Source organism: Aulonocara stuartgranti (assembly GCF_965226115.1).
Source record: "Aulonocara stuartgranti genome assembly, chromosome: 2".
In the NCBI taxonomy this organism is placed as follows: domain Eukaryota; kingdom Metazoa; phylum Chordata; class Actinopteri; order Cichliformes; family Cichlidae; genus Aulonocara; species Aulonocara stuartgranti.
Window position 1 is genome coordinate 2,797,420 of NC_138940.1, and position 16,231 is coordinate 2,813,650.

The window sequence follows — 16,231 nt, forward strand, 5'->3', positions numbered from 1 at the left end:
ACCGGTCCATGGCGCAAAAAAGGTCGGGGACCGCTGGTCTAAACAACACTGGATCATCTCGAGTTTGGTGCCTTTCTCATGCTTGAATGGTTCATAGATTTATGCTAAGTGGCTTAACAAACAAAAGATTTCTCTGGAAGTGGTCAGTTAAAAGTTGCTTAGGCTGCTGCCCCCGCGACCCGGCCCCGGACAAAGCGGATGAAGATGGATGGATGGATGGTCAGTTAAAGGACTAGAGTGAAAGTGACCAGTATCAAACGCCACTATTCACAACATACTTCATACCGTGTACATTATAACATACCATAATAGACCCATTTCTGTAATATACTCACATATCTATATTATTGCTAATATATATTGTAATATATCTATATCACTAAAGCACTTCTGGATGGATGCAAACTGCATTTCGTTGCCCTGTACCTGTGCATGTGCAATGACAATAAAGTTGAATTCTATTCTATTCTATTCTATTCTATTCTATCCAAAGAAAGCCTGGAGACCTGCTGCTCAAGAACAAAAAAAATGCAATATTAAATTTTTGCAGATGTGAATTTCAAAATATTTTGCTCGGTTATATTTATATCAGCAGTGCATTAGTATCATTGAGTCAGAAGAAACTACAGTGTGTGTCTAGCTCTCAGGGAACTGATGCAGCTGCTACCTTCTGTGCATCCATATAGCATCAGACTGTGGATACAAACACTACATCAGAATCCTCTGCATGCTTTAATGCTGGATTTTGCTTGCGTCAAGTAAAATATAGAGTGTCACCATACTTGGACAGCCTATAGGAATGGCCTGTATCAGATGCATGATGAGATGAAACTTGACATCTTTGAGCATCAAACTAAAGAGTGCTGTCGCTGCAGGGGATTCTTTGGACTTTGAAGAACCTGTTTTGCGTTTTTTTCATGTAAAATGAGCTGAAATGAAATCCTTACAAGACAACTTGATATTCTTTATTTGTAACAAAAATAGAATAGTGCAGTAATTTACTCAGTGAATAGCTCTGGTGTTACATCAGTGAAACGTTTGGGTGGAGTGAATTTAAGCAGCTAATATGAGCCACCACTGTGGCCAATTTGGACACTTCCATCCAGGATGGATGGAAGTGTCCAAATTTATTCACATAAACTGCCTGTTATGTGAATAAGGATTATTCACATAACAGGCAGTTTAGGCACATGTAAGCCTTTTATTGGACGTCCATGTAGACAAAGTCTTTGTGCAGCAGGTGGCGCACTAATCAGCCTGAGTGAGAGTTTCCTTCTTGTCTGTGGTCTTCAAACTTTAATGAGTATCTGACAGACAGAAAGAAAAAGAAAAGTGTTAACCACACACAGCATCCACTGACGCCACCACCTACCTCTTCCTGGCTTATTGTTTAGGTTAACAAGTAACACAAAGAAAAACTGAGCTTTGTAGATTTTCACAGACCGAGTTATTGCAGGGAAACCTGCACGCATGCATGAGGTATATGTTGAAACAACTTGGTGCACCTCAGAATAACTTCAGTCAGACTAGCTGCTGTGTGATTGAACGTCTGCATGCCACCACAAGCCCAGTTGTGAAAGTAACAGCGGAGCTCAATAAGGGCGTTTCGTCATAATTTTTTTTTCTCTATTATTTCTGTTCTTTCCAATCTGACCTCATACTTCATAGGAAGAGAGTTAGAGGTCAGACCGGTTGTACAACAAGCCTGGTTTTCTACCTGATCTGTTTTTAATGAATATTCCTGTTTGATTTAACAGGAACTGAAAGTAGTCTGAAACTATGGGCTCAAAATGTGGTCAGAAATATTTTGTACTTGTAAAAAAGATTTGTGTGTGGACTTAGCCAAAAAAACCCTGCAAGTTACAAGTACGAATTTTGACCCCTATTTTTCTTCCTTTAAGCTGATTGGTCAATGTCATGTCAATCACAAATTAAACAATCCAATCAGAGAACAGATGGGTTTGGCTGTCGAGGGGCGCTTTTTTGAACTGCAGGTCTTTGAAGGGAATAAATGCCCTTTTACATGCCAACCCAGCGTTTTCCTTCATCACCACGAAGGAAAACAGTCTGTGGTCGTCCGAGTTTGGTGATTTTTGTGTCACAGGTCTACGTGTTTAATACAGGGACTTCCACAGCCTTTTCAACAGCGCTGCGGGGTGGGGGCGGGCAGTGTTTTGGAAATGACAGTCTTCATTACAAAGCTTTCTTCGTTATGAATTAGCATACATGTTTTTATTGAACATTTGAAGAACCAGCAAAAAAAACAGAAACTCTTGTAGATAGGGTTGCCAACCGTCCCTTAAAATACGGAATCGTCCCGTATTTAGAAACAAAAGTACACGTCCCGTATTGAGCTAATAAGGGACGCACTTTGTCCCGTAATACAGTGAGACTCAAAAGTAGTCTATAACTTTTAATGGAATTAACACTTTGTTTGAAAACATAATTCCCAGCCCCTCTCCTGCTTTGTGACCAATGAGCTGACAGCACACTTATCGCACAGTGTCTGCCCAGCATAAAGCTGGGCAGACACTGTGCGATTTTTTTTTCAGTCACGTTATTCAGCTCCTGCTCAAACTGCAGGATTGACTCGCAGGGGTTAGAAGTTGGTAGGTCACGATGCAGGTCTCACACTATACGGCCCGATGCTCTGATGCGACCTGAGTGCTCACACTGTGCCTCCATAACATGAAGGTTATAACAGAAAATCTGTCGCTCGCTCTCCCTCTCTGTCTTTCACTCACACAGACACACCACCACCATCAACTTTGCTAAATTGCTAATGAAAAACATGATCAGGCAGCTGTGATTGAGCAGCAGTGTAAATCCAACTATTTTCACGGTTGTTGTGGTCGTGATCATTTTGTGAGGCCACATCGAAAAGGCTCGGATGAGCTTTGAAAAGTTCTACAAGTTGTGCCTCCATCGCTTGTGTCCAGATCACACGCTGCACAGCCGTGCTGCTCCGTCTTTTTCACCGACGTTTACGTGTTTGCGCGTGAGCAGTGTGAGCGGCTCACGAGCGATTGATGATCGGGAGCTGGTCGTGAGGTGTTAATCACTTCTCGTTACCCCACGTATACTACACGACGCACGACGAAGGCCAAAAAACGGTCCGATCACCAAAACGGTCGCACGACTCAAAAATCGGCTCAAAATGGGCCTAAAACCGCACAGTGTGAGCCCAGCGTTAGAGCAGCAATGTTTGTTCCCCTCAGAGAAAGGGAAGAATGGGAAAAGGAAAACACCTGGCTGGAAAAAGTTAATATGGGCATGTGCAGTGAATATCAGCGCTATGTGGCCAGAAGTGTGATAATATAATTTATTTTGTGTAATAAACAACTGCAAGGATAGATGATTACAACAAATAGATGACTAATACATAAAAGTAATACATAGATGAATAATGATGATGAGTTATGATGCATAATCATGGGAACAAGCGGGTTTACAAACAGGAGCAGCTGATTAGCATTAGAAAAGCTGAAATAATACCTCAACTGAAGCCAATTGTACTAAATGCACTAAATGTGCACTGTTACAAGAATGTTTTTCTTTCTATTGTTTTCTATTATTTTAAGTTAAGCAGGACAGAGTTCTTTTAAAGAAAGATTTACTTATATTCTCAAAAGTTAAGCAGGACAGGCTTCTGTTTAAGAAAGAGACCTGTTTTACTGTGTTAATGTTGTCATTGTGAGCTAAAAATAAATGGCTAAATGATCATTTGTTTCACATGTGTTCATATCACAAAGAATAGAATAGGATTTAAGTAGAACATATCTACTTAAATCAACTTCAAGTCAAAGGGTTAAAAAAAAGAGCTAGAAAATTCACCACACTGGGAAGGGTGAAGACAACTGGGTCGCCTGGCCCTGGCCACGAGGTGTCCCTTATTTATTTTTCAGGAAGTTGGCAACCCTACTTGTAGAGGACATAAAGTCAGAGATAGAAAAGACAAGGAGCAGGTGCATCTAGTACAGGTAGAGCTGCTGCAAAAACCCACAGAGCCCAGCAGCCAGCAACAAATTCTGGATCCTTTGCTTTTAGTTAGCAGTTAGCATTAGCAGCACATCCTGCGTCCGATGTGAAAGGACTTTTATGCTGCGCACTGTGACTCACAGCAATGGTCCCGGGTCAGCCCTGACGTTGTGTTAAACTAATCCTAAAGTAATGATGGTATTTCTAACCACTGATATACCACAACTTTATCCTTTCAACAGCTGCTGAAAGTTAGGGGACCTAGCTGCTATCGGATATTTATATAGAGATCCTCCAGCTTCAAACTGTATTACCCTTCAAGGACCTGCAGTTCAAAAAAGCGCCCCTCTGACAGCCAAACCCATCTGTTCTCTGATTGGATTGTTACATTTGTGATTGACATGACATTGACCAATCAGATGAAAGGAAGAAAAATAGGGTCAAAATTCGTACTTGTAACTTGCAGGGTTTTTTTTCTAAGTCCACACACAAATCTTTTTTACGCACACACAAATCTTTTTTACAAGTACAAAATATTTATGACCACATTTTGAGCCCATATGAAACCACAACATTGACTCTTTTCTTGTACTAGTTGCCACAACTCCTGTTTCCTGATGATCTTCAGTGCACTCTGTGGGAGTGGGGGTGCAGCCGTATGTGAAGTGGCTGGGATACTGATGGGAGAAACTGCTGCATCCAGAGCATGTGGCCTACTAGCACTACTGTGAGCTGACCACAGTGGTACTGAGTCCGTTTTAAAGGTTCATCTTAAGAATCAGCAACTTGAATGACAGAAATCCAACAAGATACTTTGATCACATACGTTTCATAACATCAAATTACATCATGTGACATAAGAACAGGGAAGAACTGTTTGTTTGATGGCTGCTTGCTTTTAGTTTTGTGCATTTCTTTTTTTTTACTGTTTTTATTTATTTATTTTCTTACACGAGATTGTTTTTAAGTGCATAAAAACACACTTAACACAAGTATTTGGGTCAGACCTCACTCAGCAGAGCCCAGACATCGGAGTCGGAGTGGACCACCAGGCGCAGTGCAGAGACCGGCTGCAGTGCTGCTTCAATCTTTCCTTCAGCTAATCCATTCACAAATTCACCTGGAAACACACAGCAGTAGGTTGGTTGTGTGTGTGTGTGTGTGTGTGTGTGTGTGTGGGGGGGGGGGGGGGTGTCTATAAAAAGCACAGGTAACAGAGTAACTTCCTTTTCTCATATAATGCAAAAGATTTTTCAAACATGCGAAATACTTAGTGCTGTGAACACGTTTAATGGCAATAAGAACAAACTAAGAACAGCTGCTCAGAGCTTTGGTGAAGTACTCTCCCAGAACAAGAACACCACAAAGGGACTGGCTAACAGAGGCAGAACAGTCCTGATTATGAAGGATCCCTACAAGGCTGTGACACCATCAAACTACTGGCCAATTACCTGCCGCTTTATAACAGGGAAGCTTCACTCAGGCATCACAGCAGAGGTTCAAAGCACCAGCTGCTGGTACAACAGGTAGAGCAACCTGAGCAGCGGCTAAATGTACAATAATATTTCCCTTTTAGAATAATAAGTAGCTACTTCATCCATACAGCGTTTAATAGGAACCTGTTGGCATGCTTTTCCTTCTTCATTAGTTTCAACCCTCTCCAGGCAGGCGTTGCAGATTTACAACAGTTAAAAACTAACAACCTGATTCCCCCACATACATATTTTATGAGGTTTTTTTACTCAGAAGTACCACTGCAGGACTTGGTTGTGCATTAGCAACTAAAACTTAATTTGAGCCTGAGAGGGTTAACAGAGATGGTTGATGAATAATGTGTGATTGCTGCTAAATGTACGATAAATGAGTGTTTTTGAGACGCTGGGAGCCCCTTCCTTTGGTTTATGCACTTACCAACAATGATGAAGCCATTGCCCGACTCCCTGTAATGAGGAATGGCCACTTTGTGTCTTGCCAGCACCTAAAAGAAGAAAACAAGTATCTCAGGTGTAAAAGGCACAACACTGACATTTGCCTATCATTTGGAGTTCAGCATGATCAGCAGGAGCTGTGGTATTCCAGAGACAGCGGGTAACGTATTCCCCACAGAAGCAAACATGGATGATTATATTTTAAAAACTGTGCCACAGACGAACAACAGACCTCAGACCTCAGAGTCGTGGTCAATCACATGACCACTTCAAGATGACAAAGCAACAATGTGATATATACCAGGTTTTAAATTGTGTTGATGGGCCAGTAAAACCAGAGTCATGATAAAAAAATATGTACGCGTGTTTTTTCCTGGATAGTTTCGTCACGTTTAACGTCTAAAGACAGCGCAGCGAGCGCTCTCTGCTTATGAGCAAAACATAAAAAACTAAACAAAAAACAGCCCGTTCGTGTTGGTGGAAAAATGCACCATGTCGACCAATCAGAAATGACATGGCAACATGATGTTTGGTTGTTTAGGAAGAGAGAGAGAGAGAGTTTTGAGATGTGACGTTTAGCGTGTTTGGAGTGTGTAGTTCATGTGTTGTCTTGTGTAGTTAGTGTGTAGTGTTGTGGATAGTTTTGTGTTGTGTGTCAGAACAATGAGGCGACTGCTGTCTCCAGGTAGAAACAGCAGTGACACACCTGCTGCTGTCAGACCTGCAGGTGTCAGGCTGTGATGTTTCCTTTATAGTGGACAGAAATATTTGCAGTGGCACAAATAACTTGTGTGGCATCTTATTGAAGAACAGCTGATTGTTCTGTAAATAGTTTATTTTATTTTTTTAAAAAGGGTAAAAGGTAAATGGCTGCAAATATCTTTGTTGTTTGCAAAACTTGTGCACATGAAATTTAAAGTTATGAAATATGATTCAATAAACATGTTTGTGGTTGTTACAGTAAAAAATATAAAATCCGAGTAGAAAGTTATATTTTTTGTCTGATTGTAGATCAATTGTGTTACTACAGTTTGTCAAAATGAAAACATAACTGTAAATTCAGACACGTGAGGAAGAAAAGTGGTTAAAAATGGCCAATTATACCCTGGAGCCCAGAGGGCTAAACTTTTTTTTTTTTTTTAAAAAGTAACGCAATAGTTACTTTTCAAGTAATTAATTACTTTTAGAATCTTCTAACTCACTAACTCAGTTACTTTTTTGAAGAATTAACTAGTAACTATATTTAATTACTTTTTCAAAGCAACTTGCCCAACACTGGTAATGCTGCCCATGTTTATGGAACAATTACGAACTTGTAAATTTACGTAACGACCACACGTGTTGTCTTTTTGGTTACCTTACTGCTTTGGCATTTTTACAGGTTTTTATGAAGTCCTATCAGGACATGTAGTCAGAGTCAACGAGTAATATAAGGGGAGAAATCATGCGATTATATGTCATCATTTGAAAGTGTAAACTCAGTACAAGCACTAGTACCGTTTCCAAACTGAAGGTGTGCCAAGAAGACGTCACCACAAGAAGACTGAGGACGCGCAGGCAGTCTTCTGCAGAGTTTTAGTCAGTTTTAAGCTGAGGTTTGCGCGACATATTCCCGACAGCTCTCTACCCATACAATCAGAATAGACTGCACACATAGGTGCCATCTGTCTCTGATGTCATAGCACTTCAAAATGAGAGATGGCTCAGGGTCATGTGATTTAGCCCCAACTATAAGGTTTATCCAAAAGTTTTGAATCTAATCTTAAAAGAAGAGAGGATGTCTGTCTCCCAAATCCAAACTGGTAAGACATCATGGTATTAGAGAAATAACTCTCTCTCTGTGCTCCCACTGCAGCATTTTGAATTAACTGGAGGCTTTTCAGGAACTTTTAGAACAACCTAATCCTGGTCTGCAGCAGTCCAGCCCCAAAGCATCGGCATCACTCGGAGACAGGATATAACTTTAGAGATGCTCTGTGGATGAAAGCAGCGCTACATATTTGCTTCATTTGGACCCTGAAGGACAAGATTTCTCTCAGTGTTGCTGGAGGCTAAGCTAATGCCATCCTGGTTAGAAACAATGTTACTAAGATTTTTCAGGTCGAGTAACATAATCTCAGTTTTGTCTGAGATCAGAAGTAAGAAATTAGAAGTCAGCCAGCCTTTTATGTCTTTAAGACATGACTTTGAATCAGCAGTCCAACGTTTTTTGCGCCACGTGTCGGTTTAATATCAGACGGTATTTTCACCTTTAAGCTGTCTTTGATAGGACAAAGACAAAAACTGTATTTTGTAACTATAATAATAGCAAACGTGAATTCACTGTGTAATCGTGTAACTTTGTTAGCAGCGCCCTCCTGAAATTCGCAGACAACACAGAGTAACATCCTCCTCTCTGCCCCTTAACGCTCTCTGGTCACTATGGTAACGTGTAAATATTTCTTTCAAAATAAGACACACAGCTACACCACGGGAAAAGACCCCGGGAAACAGAGTTAACCATAAATTTCACACCTGAGCCCAACTCTCCCGGCCCGGTACCAAACGGCTCACAGACCGGTACCGGTGCCCTGGTTGTTGGGGACCGCTGCTTTAAATTGGTGTCATCCAGCTTCATAGCTCAATACATCTGGGTATGACCCGCAAAAATAAAATGTATACATATGCAATAAAATGTACATGTTTTTTTTCTTTGTGACTGGAACATTTTATTTGTGGTGAAATTCATTATTAGTTCAGATAAAACAGGTAAAAAAGGAAGACTTGGCCCTGACTGTCAGCCTGGCAACAGTGCTGAAAGAAGCCTGGGGTTATCTCATTTTACTACATCAGTAGCCAGTAGTAAAATGACCTAGTCTGTGGAAGGGTTTTTGTAGAGCTGCAAACTATCCTTCCGTGCAAAACAAAGTTCTTTTAAATGAGTGCAATGTCATTTCCTCTCCAGTTTTCAAGTTATCTGTCTTACATCAGGGGATCAAACCTCTGATTTCAAGCTTTTTTCAGAGGAGCCACAGTTTTCTGCAACGTATGCAGTGAGGATGTAACACGAGATATTTGACTTCTGAGAATAACATTTACATAGCTGCTCTACATTATTGTGGCATATTCTTCCACTGAAGAAGATAAGAAGGAAGCACCTTTAAAAAAAATTATTACCATGCTTTTTATTGTTTTTTAATGTCTCTGTAAAGAACTTTGAATCACCTTGTTGTTGAATTGTGCTCTATAAATAAACTTGCCGTGCCTTACAGCACTTTCCTAAAAAAAAAGAAGAAGAGTGTACTGAAACTGTGCAGTCCATTATTGTAAAATGGACGTTACTGTCCAGACAGATTTGGGTTATTGGTCAGTTTCTATGTCGTGTGTGATCAAAACAGTCAGTCAGTTCATTCATATTTAGCAAAGAGTAACAATGCAGTGTAGGGGTTGTCATTTGGCGCATCCACGTGAATGTTATGAGCAACAATTCAGGTAAAAAGTCTAAGAAATCAGACAGAAACAAAACCAAACTTCTTCATGTGTTAGAGGGTAACAAGGCCAAGAGTGAGGCTTTCAAATGAATCATGAATCTGTCAAATTATTTGGATTTCTTGATAATTCTTTGAGTAAAAATTTGCTGCCACTCGTCCTCAGCCTGTGCTGTGAGGACCCAGATAGCGGTTTAGCAGAACTCTGGGAGGGTTATTCATTTAGACAAATTCATCCAGCTGCAGCCAGGTTTTTGAAGGAAAACAAAATAAATCTGTATTTTGATCAATTATTAAATCATTTATTAACTTAGAAAAGAGTAACATAATACTGGATAGTCCACATTTGATCATTTTACTGTTTGAGTCAAAAGTTCTATTTAGCTGATCTGGGAACAGACACGGACTCTGGGGACTAGTGATGTCATTCTGTTAAAATACATAATGGCAAAAAGAAACTAGCCCTCGCAGTCAATCACGATCACTTATGAGAAGTTTAAAGGCCTCAGCTGCTTATGCTGTGTATCTTAGACAAACTATACAGACTTGGTGTAATTTCCCCGGGTACACTCTGTGCTATGAGGCCTGATCAGACATCCACAATTACTTTGCTTCCACATCTGCAGCGTTATTGTTTGAAACGGCTGTTTTATGGTTGTGATCAGTTGCACAACTGTGGGATTTGTCTGTGCATGACTGCGACTGAAAAACTTGTTGTGAGTGGTGATAGTTTCCATCTTATCTATTTTAATTCTTTTTATCACATTATCCCTCTGTTCAGCACTTTGGCCGACACTTGATGTCTTTTAAATGTGCTATATAAATAAAGATGACTTGACTTGAGTCACTTGGATGAGATGAAACGTTTCTCCCACTGACACTGCTGTGTGCAGATGAGCAGAATCAACTGTCCTGGCCTTTAAGGAACCACATCTAGCACTGGATATTTCATAATAAAAAATAAAAACAGAAATCTTGTTCCAATCCTTTGTTTGTTTGTTGTTATTGTGAACTGAAAAGCTTGTGGACCTGGAACTAAACGATGAGGTTTCCCTCTTATCTTCCACGTCTGTCTAACTTTACTCAAAGGCCACCGCTGGCCTGACCACTTTTCCCCTTCAGCGTGACACACACACACACACACACACACACACACACACACACACACACACACACACACACACGGCTAAATAGAGGCAGCAGGCTGATAGCAGATAGCTTGTTGTGGTAGATGTTTCTTGTTGCCTTGCTACTCTTTTCATCAACACCCGAGATGAAAACCAAGGCCCACTCAACCGCAACATTAGAACTAAAGAATACACGCCCAGAAAATAAGCACACGCACACACAACTAAGGGAACAACTAAGCTGTAGTGCCTCTTCACCTCACTGTGCAATACCTTTTGTGCAATACTTTTTGTAAATAGTCAACAGTGCAATAGACTCAATACTTGAAATGTGCAATTCACTTGTATTTTTATTTTTATTCCTATTTATTCTATTTATCCCCTTCGTATATTTTATTTATATTTGTCTCTGTATTTATATGTGTGTGTGTGTGTGTGTGTGTGTGTGTGTGTGTGTGTGTGTGTGTGTATGTATGTATGTATGTATGTATGTATGTATGTATGTATGTATGTATATATATATATATATATATATATAAAATATTCTGTAACTGTAACTTCTGTCGGTGTTGTGCTTTTGGAAACCGAATTTCCCAGAGGAACCCACCCGAGGGATTAATAAAGTTATCTTATCTTATCTTACACACGTTACTCACACTGCTAGGCAGTACTTCCACTGTTGTATTGAAGAATTTATCTCCATTGGTCTCGATATTTCCACTGCGAAACAGGTACCTGCATTGTTAAAGAAAAGAGCACAGGTGGAATATAAATACACCAAACTGGTAACATCTACACACAAAGATGCTCCTGGGCTCAAATACTGCACGCAGCATTATTATCACGTCATATCAGTTTCATTTCTAAATTACATTTTCCTTTAAACTGGCGTTCATGTTCATTTGTGCAATGAAAAAAAAAAACCCCAACAAACTTCAACCTATCACTTTAAACTTTACTGCTCTAACATACAGAAATGATTCTGAATAATAACTGAAACCTGTGCAAAGATGTTTTAAACTGCTACAGCATCACTTGACAGGAGGAAAATATTTAAAATTGAACAAAGAAACTGTCATTTTTCTAGTTTTCGTCTTGATGCATTTTTGTAGTTGGTTCATATTATGGAGGGAAGTCATTCTTTGGAACCAAGCAAACAGCTGTGTGACTACCAGACAGTCCTGTCAGCACAGGATCACAGTCTGGCACATGTACTGTACAGGAAAAGTCATGAAGCTCATACAGTTAGAATGTTGACTTTCCAGAAAGACGTGCTGCAACCAATCATCGCTTTTTGTTCGACCATAACAGCACAGGTTTCACAAAACGAGTGACATACTGACTCTGATGCTCCAGTTTCTCTTTACTTAGTAGCACAAGGAGATTTAAACATTCTTAGGAAATAGATTCTCAGATTACTATCTGAGTATCTTTTTCCTGTGCAGTATCTTTGATGTACTTAAGACTGCGCTCTTCTGGAGCCACTCGCCCAGTTTGGGCGTCACTGCCCTGAGTACTCCAATTACCACGGGGACTACTAATGCGTTCACCTTCCACATCTTCTCTCGCTCTTCTCTCAATCATTGGGACTTCTTGAGCCACCCATATTCCTTCTTCCTGATATCTGTTAGTTACACATTTTAAATCTCATGTTTTGAAAGCCCGGTTGGTTAGCCATCACCGTTTGTCTGTACATGTTCCACAGAATCTTAGCTCGGTCATTTTCAATCACCCTAGCGGGTGATAGTAACCGCTTGGTTATGGCGTTCCATGTATGCTAGCATCTTGCACCAGCCTGCACCTGGGGTCTTGCCTGGTGTGATAGATCCCAGCCTCTGTGCTGTCAGACACTTCCTCTACCTGGTCCATTATGGTTCTTCTCTTTGCTCCTCTTCTTTCTCTGGTTTCTCACCAAGCACGTGGTTGGTTGTGGCCATCTTCCTGATGTACTCCTGGGTTTCTTGGGGATAAGGGCGGTCCGGCCTTAATTTTGGGTGCATCTCATCCGGTAGCAGCTGGTTCCTTTGTGCTGCTAGACATTCACTGAGTGCAGTTAGCTTCTTTAGCCAGCAGGAGTGAATCATGTCAGGGTGTGCTGCTGTCCAACTCTTTATAGTGGAAACCTTTTCTTGGATTTCTGCCATTGTGATGGTTGGTCCTGTTTAGGGAGGTTGCTGTGGTCTATTCTTAGATCCACTAGTCAATAAGGATTGTTGTTATACGTTGTGTCCTTCTCCTATATGTTCTTCCAGTATTTCTCCGTCTCCAGACTCTATGGGGTTGTTCTCACATTGCTTCCCTACTACTGAGAGTACAGCTTGGATAGTTCAGTGGGGCAGGGCTGGTTTATTCTCCTGGGTCCTATCGGTCTTGTTCAAGCAGTTAGCCAAGGCTTTGAGTCTTTGTTTGACTGTCTCTAAGGCCTCAGGTAGTGGCAGTTTGTTGTACAACAATCTGCCACTACAATCTTCATTAATCCTTTCTGCCATTCTGATAGTTGGCTAACCTCCCTCCATGCAGCCTTGATTTCCAGTTTTCCATGGAGGGTACGGCTCCTTGTAGCCGTTGTTCATCTTATAGTCAAGCATCTGAATGATCACCAGTATTGGGGAGTAATGGAATACATGTACCGCCGTTACGTATTTAAAATACAAACTATGAGTAACTGTATTTCGTTACAGTTACCATTTAAAAAGGTGGTATTCAGAATACAGTTACTTTGCTGAAATAAAGGGATTACACGGCGGTCTTTTCCTGTTTCATATGTTCGGCTATGCCCTCTCTATTTTTGGTTTCCACGCCCCAAACAAAACACGCATTAAGAGGCTCTAATGTCTGTGTCTCAATCTCGCCGCCCATGTCACCACTGCTTGCAGCAGCATAATGACGTGAAGAAATATGTTAAAGAATTATTCACAAAAATGATTTAATATGAAGGCAGAGTGTTACAGGCATCGCCCTAAAGCATGCAGCCTGATGGGCAGTGTAGTCCGTGCTGCAGGGAGAATGGACTGCCATACCCGTTATGTGTCTGTGAGCGAGGGAGGGAGAAAAAGGAAAAGTACGAGCTGTCACCGAGCAGAAACGGGAGCTGGAAGCATGTAAATATAATAATAACCACTGCAGCCAAGAAGAGTGCCTGACGAGCCCAGCTGTAAGTAAGCTATTAAGACTCGACTGTACGCTGTGTTCGTGTTTTCCTCTGAAACAATAAGTTCCGTTGGAGCAGCCTTTCAACGCCTCTTTCTAAAACTTGACCCAGACAACAAAGTAAAGCTAGTTTTCGGCTACGAGCCCGACGTATTAGCCAGAGGTCCCTTTACTACGGTTTGGAGCCGCGGACCTGTTTTATATACGCGAGGAATAGTTTTCTATACGAGATCGCTGCAAATATATTCAGATTTAAAAATCTAGTTGGTATTGATATGGAGAGTAACCTTCAGTAAAAGTAATAAATCACACAGCAATAGTACATTCATGTAGTTGTAAAAAGCAAGATAATATATTAAGTAATCCAAAGTATTCAGAATACGTTACTGTCACTGAGTAACGTAACGGAATACGTTACAGAATACATTTTGGGGCATGTAATCTGTAATCTGTAGTGGAATACATTTTAAAAGTAACCTTCCCAACACTGATGATCACTGTTGCTGTGGTGTACATCAGTCAGTTTCAGTAATGGTCACAGTAGGGATTGTTTCTAATGCTGCATTCACATCGTCTAGTAGACTTTCAGAGGGTACTTCATGTTTTCCAGCTTAGCCATGACCTTCACTTTCGGGTCAGCTGCTCTCACATTCAACACCTTCGACGCACCAGTTGCTATTAGGGCTTGGTGCCCAATCTCTGAGGGTGGTGATAATGACATTTCCCCCTGACCCAACATCCTAGCTCTGCCTTGCCGCAGCATTTGTGCTGTACCTTGTCATCCTCTAGCTGCTGCTTGTTTCATGCGTGTGTATGAATGAAAGCAGTTTGTAAAGCAGTTTAATGTGCAGACTGGGTCACCATCATTTGTGTTTTTGTCCTCTTCTTTTCTTCTTTTTTTTTTTTTTTAAATAGAAAACATTCATTTGCAAAATTTACAGAATGTATGGAAAATAACTAAACAAACTAACCCAGAAGTGTAGACTGGCTGGGAGAAGTTGAAGAGGATGTAGTCACCCTGGAGGGGAGTTATTGCCCAGAAGAAATCTCGTCCTTCGTAAGCACTTTTCAAACTGTGCGTCTGGTAGTGTTTCAAAGTGCTGCTCACCTCTGCAGGTGGGTTATTGTGAGCCTTGTACAGCGTCTGCTTCCCAAAGTCTTTGTCCTGAAGTGGATAAGAGAAAGAAGAAAAAACTATCTTTGCACATACCACAGCACATCCACAGGCGAGAACACTTAACAGAAGGCCGCTGAAGGCCCCATCCAAAGTTGTGTTTCTTAATGTTTACAGGCCTCCCAAATACTGCACAGACTTTTTTAATGACCTCAGTGAACTGCTGTCTGTGATCTGTGTTGATTTTGACTGTGTAATTATTGCTGGGGATTTTAACATTCATGTGGACAACCCTCAGGACAAAGGGACTAAAGACCTGAGTAACACTCTGGGCAACTTTGGGCTGACTCAGCATGTAACAGAGGCCACACATAATAGAGGACACACTCTTGACCTACTGATCTCCAAAGGCCTGAGCATTTCAAAGGTTACTGTGTCTGATGTGGGCGTGTCTGATCATTACTGTGTTTTCTTTGAAAGTAAAATCTCAGCCCACACAAATATATCAACAACAGTGATCACAAAACGGTGTATAACTGAAGACAGTAGTGCAATTTTTAACCAGGTCTTCCCATTAACACCTGACCTGTCCAGAGGGTCAGTCAATGAGCTCGTCAATAGCTTCAATGCTAACATGTTAAATGTAATGGACACTATTGCTCCCATTAAGGTGAAGGTTATCTCTGGAAGGAAAAAGTCTCCATGGAGAAACTCCACACTGGTGAAAAATGAAAAAAGAGAGTGTAGGAAAGCTGAGCGCAGATGGAGAAAAACAAACCTCCAGGTTCATTATGACATTTATAAAGAGAAACTTCACAATTTTAATTTACAACTGAGGAATGCAAGGAGGTCCTACTTCTCTGACATCATCACTAAAAACAGCCATAATGCTCGGGTCTTATTTTCCACAGTTGACAGGCTAACAAACCCTCCTGTGTCAGTGGCAGCTGAACTTCATTCAACCATGGCCTGCAATGACTTTGCCAAATTCTTCACTGAAAAAATCCAAAAAATTAGACAAGCAATTGGTACATCAACAGCAGATCCAGGATATGTACTGTGTCCACCAAAAAACTGTTTAAACACCATGAAACAGTTTCAACCTATTAACAGCAAAGACCTGGAGGACATCTTAGGTCAACTGAACTCCTCCTCCTGCTGTTTAGATGTCCTGCCAACAAGTTTTTTCAAAAAGGTCTCAAAGACTTTAGAGTCAGACCTGTTACAGATCGTCAACTTTTCTTTATTATCAGGTGTGTTTCCAGAACCACTAAAAACTGCTGTAATCAAACCTATACTGAAAAAGGACAATCTTGACAAGACACAAATGAACAACTACAGGCCGATCTCAAATCTCCCATTTTTAAGTAAGATCATTGAAAAAGCAGTTTCTCAACAGCTCAGTTACTTCTTAAACAGAATAATTGCTACGATGCCTTCCAGTCAGGTTTTAGACAGAACCACAGC

General features: G+C 40.8%; 1 protein-coding gene across 1 annotated transcript in view; it reads right to left on the minus strand.

The window, feature by feature from the left end:
* Window positions 1-950: 950 nt before the first annotated feature.
* The window catches only part of LOC309717930 (alpha-1,3-mannosyl-glycoprotein 4-beta-N-acetylglucosaminyltransferase B), a 37,895-nt gene continuing 22,614 nt past the window's right edge, over window positions 951-16,231 (minus strand). The window contains exons 11-15 of the mRNA XM_082552859.1: window positions 14,622-14,815; window positions 11,157-11,235; window positions 5,890-5,956; window positions 4,986-5,098; window positions 951-1,307 (exon numbers count right to left, since the gene is read on the minus strand). Of these exons, the coding sequence (XP_082408985.1) occupies window positions 1,290-1,307; window positions 4,986-5,098; window positions 5,890-5,956; window positions 11,157-11,235; window positions 14,622-14,815 (471 nt within the window). The 3' untranslated portion in view covers window positions 951-1,289. The remainder of the gene's footprint in view (window positions 1,308-4,985; window positions 5,099-5,889; window positions 5,957-11,156; window positions 11,236-14,621; window positions 14,816-16,231) is intronic.